The sequence below is a fragment of the Pleurodeles waltl genome, chromosome 4_1 (genome assembly GCF_031143425.1).
Source record: "Pleurodeles waltl isolate 20211129_DDA chromosome 4_1, aPleWal1.hap1.20221129, whole genome shotgun sequence".
NCBI lineage: Eukaryota > Metazoa > Chordata > Amphibia > Caudata > Salamandridae > Pleurodeles > Pleurodeles waltl.
This window is the reverse complement of record NC_090442.1, coordinates 143,924,758-143,946,988: the sequence shown is the minus strand read 5'-3', so window position 1 is coordinate 143,946,988 and position 22,231 is coordinate 143,924,758. Positions and strand designations below refer to the sequence as shown.

The following is a 22,231-nucleotide window of genomic DNA, read 5'->3' as shown; positions in this document are numbered from 1 at the left end:
ATACTATTAGTGTAATAAAAATGGGGTATAATTAGCTGGAATGTGCCCTTCCATGGCAGCTGAGAAAAGTAAAACATGACTTTAAATGTATGTTGTGTGTGTGCTTGTGGGTGAGTGTATGTTTTTGTGAGAGAGTGTGTGTGTGTGTAAGTGTGAATTTTTGCGTATGTAGAAGAATGTATGTGTGGGAGTGAAAGTGCAGGTCAAAGGGCGTGTGATGTCACCTCCGCTACCTGTGGCATTTGAGTGAATTGGCGTCCATGAAAGAACTATTATAAAAAGAAAAAAACAGATCATTGCTTGGGATTATTTTATGGTGATAAGCCCAGGACTGGAACCGGTGTCTGTAAAGTCACAGTGAGGCGATCACCATGGCAGTGGGTGGATTGCCCACGTCTGTGCTTGGCCCATGGGCCTCTCTTTAGCCTGGGGATGCGGGCACTAGCAAAGGAGGGGGTTAAGTTCTGTTCATGCTGGACCCATGTTTTAGAGTACTTACGGTACTGCGACATTGGATCTCAAAGTAATCTCTGCCAGGGTTAAACAGGCCTGCACTGCTAATCCAAGAACCACACTTGTTGAGAATTAGCTAACAATCCCCAGTTAGGTTCCTAGCCATAATCCAGTCTATTGATTAATGTGTGTATGGCTTTAATGGGGCTGCCTGCTGACTCTGTGAACCACAGAATGGGAACCCAAGTTTTGAACAATAGGCTGATACAGAAATCCTAGGCTGTCATCCGGACAAAGTTATTTCTGTGCCGGGGTTCTTGGCTATAAGGATGGTTTTAAAAGTCCTGCTTGTGCTTATGCTGCCTCACCACTGCACGCTTCTTCAGCCTGGACCAGAACCTGCAGACCTAGTGCTGTACTAGCTAGAGCACCAGGTGCTGGTAGGTGTATGCATGTCTACAGCAGGCCACCACAGGTTTTAGGGGCAAACCTTAATGGGATTTTGCATGTTATAATAGAATGAGCAGCTGTGGGTTCACCATTGAGGTATGTAAAAGTATTGGCGTTAGTGTGATTGATCCAGCTAAGAAGACTTGAACCCATGACAGCCAGACAAGCACATTCTTCTGCAGACCCTGTATCTTTCCATTTCAGGCCTGAGCCTGTAGGGTCTGCTCCACAGTGATGAGTTACTGAAAAAGTCTCAATGTGCCCTACAAATAGTGATGATACAACATGCATCAAGGCTAGTTCAGCCTTTAAAAAACATAAGCATCCATCACATCCGGGTACTGTGCATACAGTTTGCAAATGTGCAATATGCAAGTTAGACGGTGTGTTTTCTATTCTTCATGTAGAGAAATATAGGAAGATAAGTAATGTTTTCTCCCTCTGCTCATTGATTTCTACAGATGGGAAATCCATCTCCGTGTCTCCCCTGGAGTCCCAGCCACACAGTCCTCAGTACACGGCCTCGAGCCAGCGAGAATGGGAGAGCCTGGAGGTGCGCGTGCGGGAGGTGGAGGAGGAGAACCGGTCACTCCGGAAGCAGCTCAACCTGGCACAGAATCGGAGCCCCCGGCACAGCCGCGGCAACCACTCTAAAACCTACTCAATGGAGGAAGGGACCGGCGACAGTGAGAGCCTGCGTGCTGGCATCGTGGCAGGGAACAGCTCAGAGTGCGGGCAGCAGCCAGCGGTGGAGAAGTGCGAGGTAAGGCCCAGCGCAGCATCCTGAGTGGGGTCCAGGGTTTGAGCGGTTATGCTCTACATTTCCCATCATGTCAAAGACAGACAAAGGCTGTAATAAAAAGGTCAAGCAATTAAGTAAACAAAGCGTAACTTAGGGCCTGATTTAGAGTTTGGCGGAGGGGATACTCTGTCACAACAGTGGCGGATGTCTTGTCCACCGAAATATAAATCCAGCGGCGGTTTATCCTTTACGGCAGAGGAGCGTCACCCCTCTGCCTATAATGCCCGCCATAGATGAGAAATAAAATAGTAATAAAGTTCATTTATTGCCATTTTATTTTCCATCGTCCCTTCCTGAACCGAGTTTCAGGACGGGTGCGGGGCCGCTGCTGCTGAGTGGCAGCAGTGAGCTGTGCACTTAAGTGTAAAGTGTGCATGTCTTTTTGGTCTTGCGACGGCCAACCAGACATGCGCAGTTTAAACTTCTCTAACCCAATTGTCCTAAGACAGCTGGGTTAGAGAAAGCACAGGCCTCCAGTTCTGTTGGAAGCGCTAAGAGAGGCCGCTCCCTCCAATCATGATGCTTCTTTCATGCTGGTTACCAGTCTTCATCGAATTAGCTGGAGCCGGAGAGGAGACCGGAGCGCGGAGGACATGGGAAGTCGTACGTTGTGCAGCAAGCAAGGTGTTTTTTTCCTTTTTATTTATACCACTCACTTTGCATGCATGCACGCACCAACACCACATTTACCCCCCACCCACATACATGCCAGCCGCCGCTGATTATATCCTATGGGACTTATATTTCCCCAGATGGGATATTTGTTGCAGTTGTGATGGAGTAACCCCTCTGCCAAACTCTAAATCAGGACCTTAGTCATGGACCAGATACGAACACCTGGCAGACTTGGTGCAAAAAGAGCCAATGAAAGACTAGAGGCATTTTTGAGCAGATTTAGAACCAAGGGCATTACTTTTAGACTCCTGAAGAGAGACGACAGGCAAGGCAGCTATGTAAAGAGATGGCAGACGTCAGCCAGCCGTTGTGTTCCCTTGTGTAACAATTGTATCTTTGGAGCGATGGATACAACTTTACAATAGCAAAAACTACTGGCAGACTTATCTGGGCCATTTGTTACAACTACATTAAATGATGTTGAACACATGCAGTTTAATGGGGTAGTATTGCAACAGACCAAAAATGGTTAGCATTAACAGAGCATAGTTCTTTAGGATCTTAGCAAATAACCAGCAAAAAAGCATAACATTGACTATTGCATCAAATGTGTCTAGAAACATACCCACAAACAATGATATTATGGAAAACAAAGAGTTGGTTAATGCATTGCAACTCCTACAATCAGTTTATTGACCAGATCTGGCAGATATTTTATATGGTAAATGGAAATGTAGCAGGTTGCATGCATTTGATACCAAGAAATACACCACTGTTTTTTGCAAGTTCACACTAATAAAACTTGCATCCTGAAAACCTGAAACCATTAGTGCACATTATGGAAACCTTTCATACTTCTGCTGCAGAATGTGAACGTCCCTTCAGTGTAATGAATGGTGTGCTAATGGTGTGATAATGCATCTGCAGAACATAATTTCAGCCAGTCTTTTCTCTTCTGTAAGGGCCATAAAAATAATGGGGCCTCCTGTTACAGAATTTAAACCAGAATTGTATGTTTTAAAATGGGTAGAAAAAGGTAGAAGTACTGATGAAGGAAACTGCATGGCTTGAAGACAAGTGATCATGATTCCACGTATATGCGCATTTAGAACATTTTGTGATTGGAATGTATACTGTTTTTTATGTATTTTAATGGCAGTAACCCGTCTTCTAAACCTCAAAAAACAAGTGTACCCATAATTATAATTATATGTTTTTGTAAACTTTAACTGTTTAGTGAAATGCCAACCAAATAACCTCACAATGCCCTTCATAACCACACCTCTGACCTCACAATGTCATCCAAATCTCAGGTTATCCCCATCCTGTAGCTCTCTGCTCACAGTTCTATTTTTAGGTCTCAGCCTACCAGGCAGCACAGCTGTCTGGTTTGGTAAGGACATCTTGGGGACTTTCAGAAAGTTGACCTAGCAATGCATTCCGCTTGATGATTACCATTGGCTTTGTAACTCACACTTTCTGGCTTTTCATTTGCTGGCTTTATTTGCTTTAAGCTCTCCAGGTTCAGTTTTTCCATCCCGTTGCCTATACTGTGTTTTCTGTATCCTTCCACAAACTTGCTTTCAGTTAACAGGCATTTAAATTGTGTTCTTATTCATCACATTTGCTGTGCATTCAACGACCGAGGTCAAATGTCAACCTCTATTTTCGGAGGGCGCTTGATTACTTTTCTTTCTCTGACTAACTTGAAAGTGAGAGGATTATACAACAATGGTGTTGAATACTTTGGTTAGGAAAGAGTTCTTTTTCTAGCACACAACAACATTTAAATGAACTGTGTAAGTTTTTCAGAATATATCGGAATTATGAATGTACAAATGAAGCACATGTTTTGTAAGTCTATTGGAAAAAAATACTTTAATATGATCAAAATGAATCATTAAACTAGGTGCTGCAATTTCCACATATTTTAATTGTGCACTGTATCGTTTAATAGTAAAACTGTGTGTCTGTGCAAATGTAAGGGTCATTTCAGTTGAAAATGTGTTGTCTGTAATGGCAGTGTGCTACCACACCATGAATACTCCACTCTGCAGCACTCCACACCACTGCACTCTACTCTGCAGAACTCCACACTACTATACTCTTCACCACTGTACTCTTCACCACTCCAGTCTAGGCCTCACCAATCTACTCTGCACAACTCCACTCTATGCCACTGTACTCTACACCACTGCACTCTATGCCAATACACTTCACTCTGTAACACTCAACTCTATGTCCCCTCACTCTATGCCAATCCACTCTAATCTACGCCACTCTAATCTACTCTGCACCTCCGAGCACTCTATGCCACAGCACTCTACACCACTTTACTCTACGCCATTACACTCTATACCACTCTACACAACTTCGCTCTACCCTGCACCACTCAACTCTGTCATTTCACTCTACTCTGAAATAATGTACTCTACGCCATCTCACTCTACGCCACTCTACTCGACTCTGCGCCACTCCACTCTGTGCCACTCTGCTCTTAACTACTGCACTCTATGCCAATGCACTCTACACAACTGCACTCTACTCTGCATCACTGTGCTCTACGCCACTGCTCTCTACGCCACTCTACTCCACTCTACACCACTGCACTCTGATACTCTACTCTGCAACACTGCACTCTCTGCCACTGAGCTCTATGCCACTCGACTGCATTACTCTAGGCCACTGTACTGTATGCCACTGCACTCTATGCCACTATACTCTATTCTGCACCACTCTGTGCTTTGCTCCTCTGCACCCTACTCTGCACCACTCTACGCCACAGCACTATATGCCACTCGATTCTACTCTGCGCCACGGCCCTCTGCATCCCTCAGCTCTACGCCATTTCACTCTGCGCCACTCCATTCTGCACCACTCTAGTCTACACCACTGCATTCTACAACACTGCATTCTACACTGCTGAATTCAGTGCCACTGCGCTCTGTGCCACTGCACTATACTCTGAAAAACTTTACGCCAATGCACACTACATCAATCCACTCTTCTCTATGCCACACCAGTGTATGCCACTCTACGGGATTTAAATGTATGCCACTCCAATACACAACACTCTCTGCCAGTCCACTCTACAATACTCTACTCCACTCTTCAGCATTTCACTCTGCAACACTCCACGCCACTCTCCTCTAAGCCACTAACTTTTAGCCTTGCAGAACAGCAGCCACACTGGTGAACAACATGGCTAAAACACACTGGCACGGCTAATGGCTCTTGCATAGGTGAGACCTATTGGCTTTGCCAGTGCTTGTTTCATTTTTACACTTTGGCCCCTGCTCGCACGTGAGAAAGAATGGTGTTGAAAGGGGTGTGTGGAAGGTAGATGTGGGGAGGCTTGGAGAGTCTGTGAAGCTTTTAGCAGGAATGGGGTTTGTGGAAGCTAAGGATAAACAAGCATTAGCAAAATCAAAAGGTATTCTGTAATCTGGTACTGTGTACAAACACAGGTATACACAAATGTTGTTTGAATGTATTAGCTTGTGAGCAGTGCCCTGTTCGAAAGGGAGAGCTGCAGCAGAGGAGAGAAACAGTCATGAATGCTTGCTAAACGAGTAGAGTTCCATCAGCGATGAAGAGTAGCTGCATTTACTCTCTGAGCATCTCCTGCAGAGCATTCCAGCAGTAGGAAAGATATGCCACACAGCTATGGTTGATCAGTAGCTGACTGGTTGGAACAGCTTGGCCTCGAATGGCCTCTTTTGATGGCTTTTGTTATTGATCTTGTAAGCCTTCACGGGTGGGGGGGCAGCAATCTTGGGGTCAGCCTGTCCTCATTTTGAAAGAGACAGCACAGTGTGACATGCATCTTAAAATTAAAAAAGCCTTCTGCAGTGAAAAAAGCAAAAAGTATTGCGTTCAATATAAAGGAAATGTGTGATGATCCAGTTGTACTCTTGAGATGTAAAATAGTTCCTCGGGCATTTCAGTGCAGGCACTACAAAGGAGATGCAATGATACACCAGTTAGCCAATACCATAACATGAGAGAGAAGTACTCACTTGGGGCAGAGCCAAACCTGACTGTGTGTGTTTCTTAAAGGACTGGTAGGAAAATGTCCGCCAGACAGCAAATCTAGACTTAAAAAGAGGCCTTAAGAAGCTTAGACAGAATGGAAGACTTGGAGAGAATTAGGGAATCAGAGAAAGAAGGGAAGAAATTGAGAGACTTTGAGCGGAGTGAGTGGTCTGCAATATCTTGGAGTGTGGGACAGGGCAGGTTGGGCATTTCTTCTGGAGCTGAAGCAAATGTTGGCCATTTTTTGGAGGGCCACGACTGGCCTCCCGAGCTCCGCTGGGTTTATTGCAAGAGGCACAGCAGGGATTTAAGTAGAGAGAAAGAAAAGGGACCAAGGGAGAGAGGATAAAGAGTTGTTAACGAGAGGGAGAAACAGAGAAGAGCAGAGAAACAGAGGATGGATGGATAGATGGATGAATGGATGGATGGATAGAAAGAAATAGTGGGGGGCGAAAGTGGGACTATGTGGAACATTTCGCCAAGCTGCTTTTGGTTGAATGCCTGTGAAAGATTTAACAAAGACCTTAGCAGGAGCTGAGCAGACAGCAAGGCACTGCAGAAGCAAAAATATTTGCCAAAAACAATAGGTCTGGCATTGTGCTGCCCTTTTGGTTTTGCCAGCGCTTTTTAAAATTGTGAATGGTTTTGTATAAAGGCATGTGTTGTATGAAAACAAGCATTGTCTAAAAACCAATTTGTGTGTGTGTGTGTATTTATATATATTTTTTTTACTGAGAAAAAACTAAGGTTAAGGTGACGTTATAGTTAAGTGAAAATTTGAGTGCCGTCATCACATTTTAAACTCAAAAGAACACTGAAATGCACCAGTTATAGTTTTCTGGGGTAACTATAACTTGTGCCCTAATGTAACTATAACTCGTGCCCCTGCCATGCACAGTTGTCTTCAGAGATGTGATTTCAGATGTTGTACTCATGTTATAGATTATATCATGAGTGATGTAATATATGGGGAAATTAGCAGTGCATGGCAAGGGCACAAGTAATAATTGCCTTAGAGCACAAGTTATAGTTTCTAGAGAGAAATATAACTGGCGAATTTCAGTGTTTTTTTAATTTAGAAAGTCTTTTTGTCACTGAATTTTTCTCATAAATATGTCACTTTAACCTTTGTTTTTTTCAATGAATTTCTAGGGATTTTTGTTAGATAAAGTAATATTTTATTACCTTACGGTAAGTCCTACATCCACCCCCTCACTCACAGGCACCCAACCCCTCCGCCAGGGGAGGGGGCCAAGCGGGCGGCCCACTCCCCAAGCCATTCTAGTCCCCATGGATGCCATCACCTGGAGCCTTTTGATTTTAAAAAATTAAGGGAGTGTACTTGACCCCTCCGCCCCAAGCTCTTGAGTGGCCATGGGGACCCCATCCCACGGAGCCATATTTTTTAATAAAGGGGGGGATGCATGGCCTTTCCCCGCAAGTCACTAATGGCCCCAGAGTCCCCACCATCTGGAGCAAAAAATTAAATTTTTAGGGGAGGGAGTGAGCGGCCCCCCTTCCAAAGCCAAAATTGGCACCGTAGATCCCATCCCCCAGGGCCATACTTTCATTATAGGGGAGGGGGGCACTTGGCCCCCCTTCCCGAGCCTTAAGAGGCCCTGGGTACCCCATCCCCTGGAGCCAAACACATTAATATTAGGAAAAGGAGCATGTGGCCCCCTCCTTGAGCATGAAGAGGCCCCGGGAACCCCATCCCCTTGGCCAAATAGATTAATATTAGGGGACTAGGGGATGCAGTAATCCACTACTCGAGCTTCAAAAGAGTCCAGCGACCCCATCTACAGGGGCCAAATTCTATTTATAAGAGGAGGGGAGAACACATCACCTTCCCCGAGCCAAATAAGCCATCAGGAACCCCATCCTGCAGGCTTAATTTCATTAATAAGGGAAGTGGGGCCGGAGGACCCCTTCCTGGGCCTTAATAGGCAGGCCCCGGGGAACCCCATCCCCTGGGACCAAATTTAATTAATAAGGGAGTGGTGGGCCTTGCAGCCCACCTGCCAAGCTTCAGTAGGCCCCAGGGCCCCCATCCCAGGGGTCTGACATTGATATGTGGGCAGTCCCCCTCCCTGAGCCTTAATAAGCCCCTTGGCAACCCCATCCCCTGGGGCCAAATGAACCTTCTGGGTGGGCCAACCGAGACACCCACTAAACAATACGTTGGGGGCTGCAGGGGGAGCTTCCGTGACCCCAGCTGGCTTCCTGCATGCTGCAAGACCCGGCATTGTCCCACTCAACCTGAGTAGCTGTTTATGCTTGCTTCGTCCTGGTGGGAGCAATGCGTGTTTCTCAGCCCGCTGGAGCGCAAGCAGGGAAACAAAAGTCTGCTTCCACCGAGTGGGAGCATTTTTAAAGCTCCCGCCAAGGGAGAGCAAAAATACTTTTACTGCCCGCCCTTCTGCAGGCAGAAATAGCATGGGTGGTACTGCCAAGCAGGAGCATATTAAAAGGGAGCCCCTGAGACTTAATAAGCCATGGGGACCCAATCCCCTGCGCCCGAAGGAACATTCTGGGTGGGTGCCCAGGTGCCCACTGAGACAAAAGGGCCAAGGGGGGGCAGGGTAGCTCTACCCTGCCCTGTTATACATATATTTTTTTTTAAAGACAAAATTGCAGGACAGGTGACTGAGTCCCCAAGTTCTGTAATGGCTGCCAGCAAAACATTTATTCTTTATGTTGCTGGCACTAAATCTGATTCCTGCGGGAGCAAGATGGCCCAAGGGGGAAAAGTGTCCTGAGCCAATCAGAATGCTCTCTTTTTTTAAATTGGGTTTGAGGGACTCTTGGGAGAGTTCCTCGAATTCAATCATCCAGATATACAAATACTTTTTTAGGACTGAGCGCAAAGCGCTCAGTCCCTGCTGTAATCTCTCTAAGGGCTTGCAATCACGCCCACCGCAGGCCCATGAGTTTGGTTGGTTTGTGGGCTTGCCTTTTAAAATTTGCTTGCTTTCATTAGTGGAAGGCATGCACAAGTCATGCCTTTTCCGGTGTTTAGCCCTCCTCGAGCGCACCGACCAACTACTGAAAACATACGAGGCTCCATGTTTTCTGTATGGTTTCTAGGCTACTTTTTTCTATTTTTTCCTATTCAGCGCAATCTTGCTGGGCAGTAGTCGAGCGCTTTGCATCACATCGACCCTGTTACATGGATAATCGCATTTTTGCCGATAATACGGTTGACTGCGAGCGAACTTCTGATTTACTTTTTATTTTCAATTTATGAGCAAGAAATGTCCAGTTCGGATGTACAACGCAAATAGCTCCTACTCGAGCAAACGCGAGACCCATTGCATTGCAAATGCTTGTTTAAATTAATATCTCAAAAACTGCTAAATAGATTTACACCAAATCACAAAAATCATGCCTTCTGCCAAATGTAGATTAATTCCAATAGCGCTTTTCAAAAAAGTCTATGGAACATGACTGAGGATATGAATGAGGATTTTGTGTTTCGGAACCCTCCTTTTTTTTCTTGTCCTCCCACTTGTGGGATCACTTCGAAACTTTCCATTCTAGAACAAAGGGAGCACTTTTTGAAGAACATTTAGTGAAGATTTGTCAAATGGAGCCAAAGTTATTAGCAAAATAAAAATACAATTTCTTATAACTCAGTGGTGACCACAACTGAGTTATACATATCTATATCTATCTTTCTGTATAATTTGTACAAAACTTTCAAAAAAAGTTCATCCACTTCTCCATCTCTACTCCTTCATTGAAAGTATCATGCTGATCTGTCAAGCGTGGGCAAAGAAAAGGAGGGGGTCCCAAAAAATTGATTTCCCATGTTAATTCTTATAGCAAACTTTACTCTCAGATACATAAAAAATAGCTGAACAGAATTATACCAAATCTGGCAGAAAATTAGAATATTATCAGAAAGTGTGCTTTCTGTGATTTGATGTAATCGCTTCAGCCATTTTCGAGACACTGGAGTTTAAAGAAGGACTCAAATTGGGCATGAAGGGGTTAAAAAGTTAGGTGTTATTTGATTTTTAGTCCTGCGCAAGTCGCAGAGTAGAAGGGGTTAAAAAGTTAGGTGTATTTTGATTTTTAGTCAATGCTTTGGCATAGCAGGCTGGTTAGGAATCAGTGCAGCGGCTGGGGTTTGATTGATTTTTCCTTGATATTTCTCCTGGTGCACTGGTTGAGCTCTCCTCCAGTTGGCTGAGTATTTGAGACCCCATGCTGCAAGCAGGGTGTAGAGAAGGCTACATTCATCAGACACTGTGTGATCGGGACATCAATTCAAAAGGGTCTGGTTTGCACCTCATGCAGCAGGTGGGGTGTGGGAGAGAATGCATGCAGCAGGCAAGGTGTGACTGGGACATCATGCATTAGGCGGCATTCAGTCGACATTTCTTGTATCAGGAAGGTTATAGTCTTGACTTCATGTAGTAGGTGGGGTGTGGCTAAGACCTTATGCAGCTGGTGAAAATCTTGTGCAATGTATGGAATCTGTTCTAGTCTTCATAGAGCAGGCGGGGTACAGCAAGACATCTTGGAGAACGAGGGGTCTACATTAAACCTCATGCAGCAAGCAAGATGAGGGCTAGATCTCCTGGAGGAGGCAGAAGGCAAGGGGAGCGATCAGGAATTTACTCATCATGTAAGGTGTGGTTGAGGCTTCAAGCTGCATACAGTTTGTGGTTGGGTTATTTTGTCTGAAAGTTGTGTTTGAGACCTCATTGTGCATGTGGAGCGCAGATACCACTACATTCAGCAGTCGGTGTGGGTATCACCTCATGGACTGATTGTAGTGTGTGTAGTTCATGCAGCAGGCCAGGCGCCCATGAGAATTGATGCAACAGGCCAATGTTTCAGACTTCTTGCAGTCAGTGGGGTACAGTCCATACCTGATGTACTAGGTGGGGCATTGTAAAGTTGCATGCAGCTGGAAGTGTGGCAGAAACATGTTCTACATGTGGAATATGGTCTAATTTCCATGTATTAAAAGGGGTGTAATCAACACTGCATGCGGCAGGCAGACCCTGGTCAAGACTTAATGCAGTGGACAGGCTGTGGCTGAGATGTCGTGTAGCAAGCCCAGTATGGCTGAGAGGTCTTGCAGCAGGCAGGGTCTGAATATTTAATGCAGCGTAGGCGATGCAGTTAAGAATTGACTTGGCACCGTGGAATGTATTCAAGACTTCATGATACAGGAGAGGCTGAAACTTCATGTGTCTGCTTAGGACTTCCTGCAGCATGGAAGGTGTCATAGTGTCTTTTTGCATCAGAGACAGCGTAGTCAGGACGGGCGTAGGTATCACTGATAACGCAGGTGCATTGGTACCAGGGATGTGAGGAACCGGCTGCGGTCCAGTTTTGACTGTCTTTTGTACCTCGGAGACTTCACACTGTGAAATTGGACAAGAATTCCTGCAGCAGGTGGGGGATGGCTGAGACTTCATGCAGTAGAGGAGGTGTGGTTAATCATTTGATGGATTGTGGTTATTCATTCATGCAGCAGCATGGGTGCACCTGGCCCTTCATGCAGCAGGAGGGGTGATTGATTGTACCTGGCCCTTCATGCAGCAGGAGGGATGGTTGATCATTTGATGGATTGTGGTTATTCATTCATGCAGCAGCATGCTTGTACCCGGCCCTTCATGCAGCAGGAGGAGTGGTTAATCATTTGATGGATTGTGGTTATTCATTCATGCAGCAGCATGCTTGCACCCGGCCCTTCATGCAGCAGGAGTGGTGGTTGATCATTTGATGGATTGTGGTTATTCATTCATGCGGCAGCATGCTTGCACCTGGCCCTTCATGCAGCAGGTGGTTATTCATTCATGCAGCAGCATGCTTGCACCCGGCCCTTCATGCAGCAGGAGTGGTGGTTGATCATTTGATGGATTGTGGTTATTCATTCATGCGGCAGCATGCTTGCACCTGGCCCTTCATGCAGCAGGAGTGGTGGTTGATCATTTGATGGATTGTGGTTATTCATTCATGCGGCAGCATGCTTGCACCTGGCCCTTCATGCAGCAGGAGGGGTGGTTAATCATTTGGTGGATTGTGGTTATTCATTCATGCGGCAACATGCTTGCACCCGGCCCTTCATGCAGCAGCAGGGTTGGTTGATAGATGGGTGGATTATAGTTAAACATGTTCACAGATGAATTGTGTTTGTCTTCACCCAGCAGGCGGGATATGGCTGAACCTTCCTGCAGTAAGAGGGGCAGGAGTAATACTTTGGCGGAGAGAGGTTAAGGACTCATGCAGCAGCAGGGATATAGTTAATACTTGGGTGGGGTGCGACTACAGTTTATGCAACAGGCGGGGTGTGGTGGAGTTATATAGGTAATAATGTAATAACGCAATGGAAAGTGTGTGGTCCAGAATGTCAAGAAGTATAGTCAAGATGAAGCAGGTGACATGCTGTCAAGACTCAACGCAGCAGGCATGCTGGTGGCACGTCTTGCAAAGAAGAACAGGTGTGCCACCCTGGTCTGTGTTAACCGCCTGAGGCTCTAAGGTGGCCTAGGGTGCCTGTATTCTGACACGGCCAAGCCACGTTGTGGGATCTTCCTCTAAGCTGCTTTAGACATCTCGCCCATCCGCCGACCCTCCTCTGCTCCCCCTTCTGTCACCGCCCCTTCCCAACACAGCCCCCCCCCCCCCCCCCTTCCCACTCTGCTCTGCAGTAGGGTGCTGGAGACTGCAGGCAGCAAAAGGGTTAAATGCAGGCATGGAGAGCTTGCCTGCAAGAGTAATTGAATGGAAAAAAAGAATGATTGTGGCCAAGGGACCCCCTGGCGCAGAGACCCCTTGGTGTGTCAGTAATGGATTGTGCCATGGAGGTGAGAGCTTTATCTGCTGCTCAAACACAGCTTGCTCCCCCGAGACCTTCATCTCTGGCTGCAGCGGGCCGTGTAACTCGCAGAGGAGATTGCCTTTCCCAGGCAGCGCTGGCCAGCTGAGTCTGAGGTTTCCGGGATCCAAGCAGAAGTGACCATGGTAAATTAGCTGCTCAGAGGATATTCTGCAAAGATGCGAGATGATGCAGGGGGTCAGCCAGCGAGGACCTGTCTTGGTGTGCAAGAACTTGGTGGAGAGTGGGTGCTAAGCAGGGTGATAAGGGACAGCCCTAAAATGAACTGCATTTCGTGGCACCCCATGAATGTTACTACTATCCCAAGGTCACCTCAAGAGGAATCGACTCTCCCTCCATCCTCTGAGGACATATTTTTCACCGGCTTTCATAATACTACTGTCTGCTAATTTCTTTTTTTTTCTGAACATGAATCCGCATGCCAGAAAGCATCTACCAGAAGGTCTTTCGGTCACTGTGTTTTTTTTTAATATTTTTAATTTTGTAAAGGATTTTTCTAATGTCTTCTCTGTGACCTTAAAAGTAGGAAGGCCTAGAAGTCAGTTGCTGTGAAACAACCCTGTAAAAAACATCCTCAAGAGTAACAATCCCCGTCCCAACTTGAAGTTTGAACGTGAGACTGGCAATAGATAACCCACAGTGTAGGGGGCTGCCAGTCCGACCGGCTACACAGGTACATTGGCCGTGGTGGGAGTCAGATCTGCGCCGCGTGGTAACCACAGCACTGAGCCACAGGACAACTGACCACCCGAAGAGTGAATAAGGTTCTCATCAAGAAAGTAAGGTTTGGATAGGAATGTCCAACCATCACTAGACCAAACAAAGGGAGCGAAGATCAGAAAAGGAGGCAAACCTGAAACAGTTCCCATCATACGTATGAGCCCTACAAGAGGACATGAAACATGGTAGCCTTTGTGCAGCCAAACATCCTGGGAAATTCTTTGGTAAAACTGGTTGTCAAAGGAATGGTTATGTGGAGACTACTGATGCGTCTGTGAATGAGAGCCCTGCCCCTACAGGCACACCATAAGAAATGAGCACCGAGGCAGCAGACCGTCCTGGAAGGAACTGTGGGGCAGACCTTCATAAGACCGCTGACATTTGTTTTAGTTTTTTTTTTTTTTCTTGTATTTTTTTGTTGTTTGTATTTTTTATTTCACCATAGGGGAAATCCATAAGGCTTCGAGCTATCAAAAAGGTTGCCTACCGATATATAGTCGCTGTAGACTTCATCCCTGATGTAGCTGACTGTCAATCATGTAATTTCCTATGGAAAGCGACTTTAATATCAGTGACCGCAGATAGCTCGCATGCTATTAGGTACCTCAGACAGGGTCAGAGTGGCCGGTATAGTCCCAGAGATAGTGTCCTACAACGGGATCTCCCACTGGGCAACTTCCAATAACCTTACATGTGCCCATGATGGGTATCTTTGAAAGGAGAGTGACAAGTGAAGCACACAACATATCTCTATATGCGGATGATGAATTGTGCAAATTTTCCTCCCCCACCAAATCAATGCCTGGGTTAACGTCTATTACAACAGAATGATTCATCTTTGATGCTGACATTTCAGAAAATTCAAATGCATTATTGATGTGTGAAGTGGAGAGTGGGGAGATAAAAGAAGCAAGATTTTTGATTAAGGGCCTTAATAGGGTTTTCTGTTTACTTAAGTAAGAATTGCAAACATATGAATTTGGCTCTAAACAATTTAAAGTAATAAAAAGTAAAAATGCTGCCCTCTAGAGGTGATTAACATGTTTAAAAAAGGAAGAATGCCACATGGCAAACATAAATTAAAACAAGCATTTGCAATGCAGGGGGTCTCGTGTTTGCTTGAGTAAGAGCTATTTGCGTTGTGAATTCCGAACTGGCATTTCTTGCAACATAAATTGAAAATAATAAGTAACACAGAAGTTTGCTCCCAGTCAAACGCGTTATCGGCAAAAATGCAATTATCCATGTAACAGAGTTGATGTGATGTAAGGCGCTCGACTACTTCCTAGCGAGGTCACGCCTCGTAGGAAATAAAAAAAAAAAATGAGTCCAGAAACCATACGGAAAACACAGAGCCTTGTTTGTTTACAGTAGTTGGCCAGTGCGCTCGAGGAGGGCTAAACATCGGAAAAGGCATGAGGTATGCATGCCTTTCACTAATGAAATCAGGCAAATTAAAAAAGGCAAACCCAAGAACCAACTAAACTCATGGTCTTGACATGGGCGTGGTTACAAGCCCATAGAGAGATTACAGCAGGGACAGAGCGCTTTGCGCTCTACCCTAAACTGCATGAAGTGAAAGCAGAATTGGCTGTCCAGCCCTGGCTCGCTTTGCTGGTGCCTTTTGGCAATGCTCTATAATATCAGGAAAATGGTGTGTAGCCAGGGCAAAAGATAAAAACAAAAAAAGCACAAAACAAAGCAGGATGACCTGCCCATTTATGTCATTTTGTAGGCATGCACAGGTGCCACCATGTATGGATGCCTACGAAATGATGTGGACGTCATTTAAAAAAATTTACTGATCTGAGATGGATTGTAAGATTTAAAAATATATATATATATATATATATACACACACATAAAAATGTATTATATATACATATATAACACCTACTTGTGAAATAGGCGAAGTGTTTTTTTGTTTTGCTAATACCTTTGGTGCCATTTCAGAAATCTTCACAACATTTTCCAAATAAAAGTGCCCTAATTTGCCTAGTTCTGCTTGGAAGGTTTCAGGTGATCTATTAAGTGAAGGCTGAGAAAAAGGGGGAGGGTTCTCAAAAGGCTTTTTTCCCATTCAGTGTCTATGTTTATTTTGCATTTTTTAACTCGACTACAGCCTGAACCACTGAATGGATTTACACCAAATCTGGCAGAAAAGTAAATCTTGGTCTCAAAAGAGCCCTGTTTGTAATTTTGTGTACATCAGTTCAGTAGTTTGGGAGTTAATAAAGAAATACAAATATAGATATCTAGGGACGCGGATCCTTGGATCCTGGTGAAAAGCAAAGCTCTGATTGGCTTGCCGCAACCTGGCAGGAAAGTTGCAGCTGCCATTTTCTCTGTTGCTTGGTCTACGGAAGGCAAAAGAAAGGGGAGAAACACATTATGTCCCTATAGAGCTTGAGACCGTTGTCCTTCATCCATTCGGAGATGTTCATCATACATCTTTGGAAGTTGGTTCTGGTGGTGGGAGGGGTCTTCTGACAGTGAGAGGATGAGCTGGGTGTCGTCAGCATAGGAGATGATGTTGAGTCCATGTGATCTGAGGGTGTTGGCCAGGGGGGTCATGTATGCATTGAAGAGGATGGGGCTGAGGCATGAGCCTTACGGGATGCTGCAGATGATCTTCTTGGGTTCTGAGGTAAATGGTGGGAGATGGATTCTCTGGGTTCTTCTGGTGAGATAAGAGGCGGTCCATTTCAGGCTGCCTCCCTGGATTCTGATTTAGTGGAGTCTCTTGATCAAGATGTGAAGGGAGACGGTGTTCAAGGCGGCTGACCGGTCTAGGAGGATTAGGGCTGCTGTTTCGCAGTGGTCTTTAAGGGTCCTTATGTCATCGGTGGCTGCGATCAGGGCTGTCTCAGGGCTGTAGTTGGCTTGGAATCCAGATTGAGAGGGGTCCAGGACATTGTAGTGTTCAAGTGTTTTGTGAGTTGCTGAGTGATTGCTTTTTTATGAACCTTCACTGGAAATGAGAGCAGGGAGATGGGCCGGTATTTCTTCAGATCTGCTGGGTCAGCGGAGGGTTTCTTCAGGAAGGGGCCTCACTTTAGCATGGAACGAGACCATGGTGATGGAGGCGGTCTGGACTTCCGTGGGCTCATCGCCAATTGTCTTGCTGCTGAGGTTGAAGATGTGATGGGGACATGGGTCCGTGGGTGCTCCCAGGTGTACGGAGTTCATGATGGAAACTGTGGCTTGAGTTGTGAGATGGTCCCAATGGGTGAGCAAGTGTTTGGGTTTTATGTTTGTGAGTGAGAGTAGGTTGATGCTGTCAGTGATGGGGGTTGGGGTTTGAAGTTCTCATAAATAGCTGAGATCTCCTCATGGAAGAAGTCCGCCAGGATGCCACACGGTTCTTGGAGGGGTGATGTTGTTCCCAGTGGCTGCAGGGTTGGAGAATTCCTTCACAATGGCAAAGAGCTCCTTGCTTGGTTTGTGCTGGCTTGTATGCAGTCAGATGGAGCGTTCTTATTTGTTTCCTATAGGAGGCAGTGGTACTGGTTGAGTGCCTTTTTGAAGGTGGTATGGTCTTCTATCTTTTCGCTAGTATGCCTCTTCCTTTATAGTTGCCGGCAGTTGTGTTTGGAGGATTTTAGCTCCACAGTGAACCAGCTGGTGCACACATACGCACACACACACACACTCTCTCTCTCTCTCTCTCCCTCTCTCTCTCACACTGAAGTAGCACAAAAGTGTTTTTTTTTAAGGCATAGAGGTTGGCAGCAATTTGCTGCCTGACCCACCAAAAAACATACTGAAAACTAAGGCCTGGGCAGGGAGCAATGCAGGGCTAGCAAGGGTGGTAAGCAACAGAGAATGGGGGTAGTGGGTGGAGGGGGGAGCAGAACATCAGCACACAAAGGAGAAGCACCATGGAGGGCAGGGATAAACAACACAAAGGAGAAAACAACACAGTGCAGAGGGGTGTTTGGTGAGGTGAAGAAGCACATCAGACAGACCTTGAAGTAGTACACGAGGGGGACAGCAGCGCATGGGGGGAGAGCGGAAAACACATGCAATCTCATGCAGTGCTAAGCCAAAGTGAATAAGTAGTTCTCTAAAAGTGAGCAATGGGGGTAGACACCAACCAGTCAGAGAGACTAAGAAAGCCATCGAATGAAAAGGACGCAAATGTGAGGAACAGTAAAGCCAACCAATGGTAAGCATCTGGTGGTCTGTACACTCTTGGTGATCCCACAACAGGTCTTTTGCCACCAGATGTCTGTGCTGTCTGGGAGACTCGACCTAAAAAGGTCCCTTTCATTAATCACGAACCTATGTCATGGGTCCTGTCTCCTCGCTCTTTGTGATGGTGAGCAGCGTATCAGGGACAGCTCCTGTGATGATCCACTGGAGGATTCCATCTGATGGTACTGGTCTCAGCGTTCACTTCTGTGGGGGTTCATTTATGTTATGTCTGTGTGCAAGGGGTCACTCCTGTGATGGGCTGATGCTGTTGGCGGTCACACTGCCAATCGCTGGGTGCCTCCTAGGTCACTACTGTGATGCCTTGTTACTCTTGGGGCGCTGTCAGTGCTGCAGTGTTTGCTAATGTTGCTGCTGTTCCTGTCATTGTCAGCAGGTCCTGCATTTCCTTCAGTGATTGCAAGCTGTCCGATTGGAACTTCTATTACTCATTCTCTCACTCACTCACTCATACTCCTCATTCTCGCTCTGTCCCCCTCACTTTAAGTCACTCACGCTTGCTAATTCTTACTGATACTCACTCCCACTCACACACACGCACTCACTCACTGATTCTCACTCTTACTCAGGAACACACTTACACACACACATACTCACCCTTTCACACTCACCGACTCTCACTGACAATTGCTGATGTACAGGGGCTCTGCTTTATTAAATGGGATTCAGTGCGCCCTTCAGGCTTTTGGGCTCTGGTGCAACTGCACCTGCTGCACCATTGATAGCTACGCTATTAAGTTCCACTCCCCACACAATCCCCCCCTCACTCACTTCGTCTAACTCACTCATGTTCCTTCACTCACTACCTTGCACTAATTTTCATGTATTCCTGCTCCGACGCACACTCACTAATTCTCGCTCACTTCCTCTCTCATTGACACGATAAAGCACCTACTCTCACTCGATTCTCATTCACTCTCAACCTCTCACAAACACACACCATACATGCTTAGAGGAATACATGTTTTTCCCTTTGCTTACCTTGCTTCCTCTGCGGACATCTCGGAGGCCCCGCGGCAGGAGCAGGGCAGGACTCCAGAGCCTGATACCCGAGGAACCACAGAGAGCAGCTGGGCCGGGATGTAAAAAGAAAAAGTCCCACCTCAAGCCTCTTTCCAGCTGCTTGCTACCGTGCTTTAAATGGGCCGGTACTGTCCGGTACTGAGTACCGGCACTTGATTTTTTCCATTTCAAGCACTGTTGCTTGGGCTAGACGTGCAGCTTCATCGGAAGTTGGGACAGTGCGGGTGCTCCTGCGCCTCCTGCCCTGTGCGGCTCCACATTGGCCTCGGGGATGCACTGATGTGATTCTGGACAGCTCCATCTTAGCAGATATACTGCCCCGCCAGAGGCATGCACAGTATGTCTGCTAAAGAAAATAAATTGTGCCTGTGTGAGGAGATGGCAGTTGAAATCTGCCCCTCAGACTTGCGCCCGCCAGACATCTGCCTACAGTGGTGCGTTTTTAAACAGCACTCCTCGGTTGGCGCCAGCCAGCTCCTCTTTCTGTGTTCAGGAGCCCAGAGAGGCCTAGTCTGTTTCTATGAACACTGCTAAATGAACTAGTTAGCAGTTGGCAAAGGCAAGGGGTGAGAAGTGGTGGGGCGCAGGACTGCACCCTGAAGCCCCTGTTAATGAGTCGCCACTGGTAACTTGCCCAGAGGCGCTGTGTGAAACACATTTTAATTTGCGTGTTTTAAGCCACACCTTCAATTACATAGGTCATGACTCTTGAAGATGATTCCTAGGGACGCGTCTCTGGCCACGCCCCTTTTGGAGAACATACCCTTTTCCATCCCTTTTAAAGCACTGCCCGGAGTGACTGGTGTGATGAGATGGCCTGTCACAAGATGCCCTCCTGTAAGAAGTTCTCCCAGGCTTGTTCCTGTGATAGTAAGACATCCGGCGTTAGTACTGGGAGGCACTGGGGTCTCTGTTCTCATAGTGAGATATTCTGGGCTCAGTCCTACGACCAGCGTATTTCTCATGGTCTCTCCTGACAGTAGGATACCTCAGGGACACTCCTATTGTAGTAATGTTCCTTAGAGACACTAGTACGACAATAGGATGCGTTAGGGTTATTCCTGTGACAGAAATATTTCTCGAGTTTATCTCTGACACAGTAAGATGCTTCTCGGGTAACTCCTGTGGCTGTAGGATGCTTCGAGGTTATTCCTGTAACAGTAATCTTTCTCTGAGTTTCTATCCTAATCAGTGGTCGAATTGCGGGGTGGGAGGTCTGAGGGGCACTACGTGCCCATACTTTTTTTACTTTTAGAAAAACAGTTCCACGATTTTGTGTGACAAGACAACCAGGACGTTTAATTCGGCTAGCTGAATGCTTCAGCTGAAGGGTAAGGCAGGAGCATCCTGTGCTGTGAAACTGAGGGTGGGGAGACAGCTAAACAAGCCTTCTTCCCAGGGGGCCTGCTTCATTGAAAGAAAAAAAATGTGAGCAACTTGTCAATCTGCATATGTAAAGGGAACTCGGAAGGCGGTATTGACTTTAATTCATGGAATCACTTGAAGCTTCCTGATAACACAGATGTATTCTTTTGAGTGGTATTGCAAGGGAGTCACCAGATGGGCTGTGAAGTGTGTGCTATTAAAAGACAGTTATATGAAAAATGTCCTTCCTAATGACACACTTTTTTTTCTTTTGAGGGGTATTGTAAGGGAGTTACCAGCTAAGCTTTGAGATGTGTGCTTTGAAAAGACCATTGTTAAAACAAAAAATGCAATAGCGATAGTCTGCAAAAAAACTATATTTTGGAAACACTTTTTTATTTTATAAATGTTTTTGCACATTTTGTAGCAGCCTTGTGTTACATCCTATGTAATATAAAGGTTATTTTCCTTTAAAAGAACGTTAATGTTAGAACTTGAGGTGAGGTTACACCACGTTGAAGGTTTAAACCGGATCAGTTGAAATGGTTGGCTTGTGAGGGAGGACTGCGTGGCGCCGTCTCTTTACAAATAAACACTTCTACTACATAACGAGAAGCATTGTTGTCCTTGATGAGATATAACACCTTTCTTATTCTGTGTATAATGCAGTACTTAATTTGTGCTTGTTGTTTCCGGTGCAGAGCACCAGCACTTATTTTTGTGGGCCGGCACTTATTTTCTTGCCTTAAGCATTTACTGCGAGCAAAAGACACATATGGGAAAGACGGAGGAAGAGAAAAATGAAAAAGCGTCACAAAGGTAGAAAGCAGAAAGCTGCAAGAGTGAGCTGAAGGGGCAGGGAGTGGCTGTAAATTGATGGAAGAGGCCCGATATGGCTTCAGGATTATGGCCTCGCACATTTATTGCAGCAGCCGCGTGTTTAAGAGGAAGGCTTTGGGCACTGGCACGTTTTTATTTACAAATTAAACACTGGTATAATACAAGTTTAAAATAATTACTTGTATGTTCACAGTGCTTCCTGTCATAGCCTGGGACATGTAGGGCTAAACAAGCACAAATCACTTTTCTTCGCTTCACCAACCAGGATTCACGTCTGTGGCTCTCTGTTGCAGTGCATTAACTAATAGCAACTTCATAATGTACGACATTGCATTTCCCACGGATTAACATTACTTGTATTTAATTTACACTGTGTTATTTTATATGTAGTTACCAGAAGATGAAAGACCGAAAAAAGTTACAGAATGTTTTGTTTTTAAGCAACATCTTTGACCACGCACTCACCCGCCACCCCGGCGCGCGGGATACCAGTTACCACACGTTTTATTTGTTGCACTTCTACCACTGATTTTACTGCTGGAAATGTATCCTACCCTGATTGGGCCGCTTTTCGTCGGGATACTCTGGTGTATCCCAAGAGGCAGCGGACCATGCGGCGTGCACGTATTTCCGGTGTGGTCATCTGCCTCCTAATAAAAAGGGATCACTTTTCAGGGGGGTTGAAGTATTTAACGTCAGGGCTGAGGTAACCGTTAGAGGCGCTTTGGCAGAGCTGCCTGCAGTCGTCGTCCCCTGAGGGTCACTGGGGTGTAGTGTTTAGATAGGTGTCCCAGAATCCTTCCGGGGGGGTGCGCGGCGGGCCTCGGGACTGATAGACGTGCGTATTTATCCTT

The 22,231-nt window shown here is 46.0% G+C and overlaps 1 protein-coding gene across 3 annotated transcripts in view; it reads left to right on the top strand.

The window, feature by feature from the left end:
- LARGE1 (LARGE xylosyl- and glucuronyltransferase 1) overlaps positions 1 to 22,231 on the top strand; it is a 755,508-nt gene that overhangs the window by 315,911 nt on the left and 417,366 nt on the right. For all 3 annotated transcript variants that reach the window (XM_069227932.1, XM_069227934.1, XM_069227933.1), the window contains exon 3: positions 1,365 to 1,666. In XM_069227932.1, coding sequence (XP_069084033.1) covers positions 1,365 to 1,666 — 302 coding nt within the window. The remainder of the gene's footprint in view (positions 1 to 1,364; positions 1,667 to 22,231) is intronic.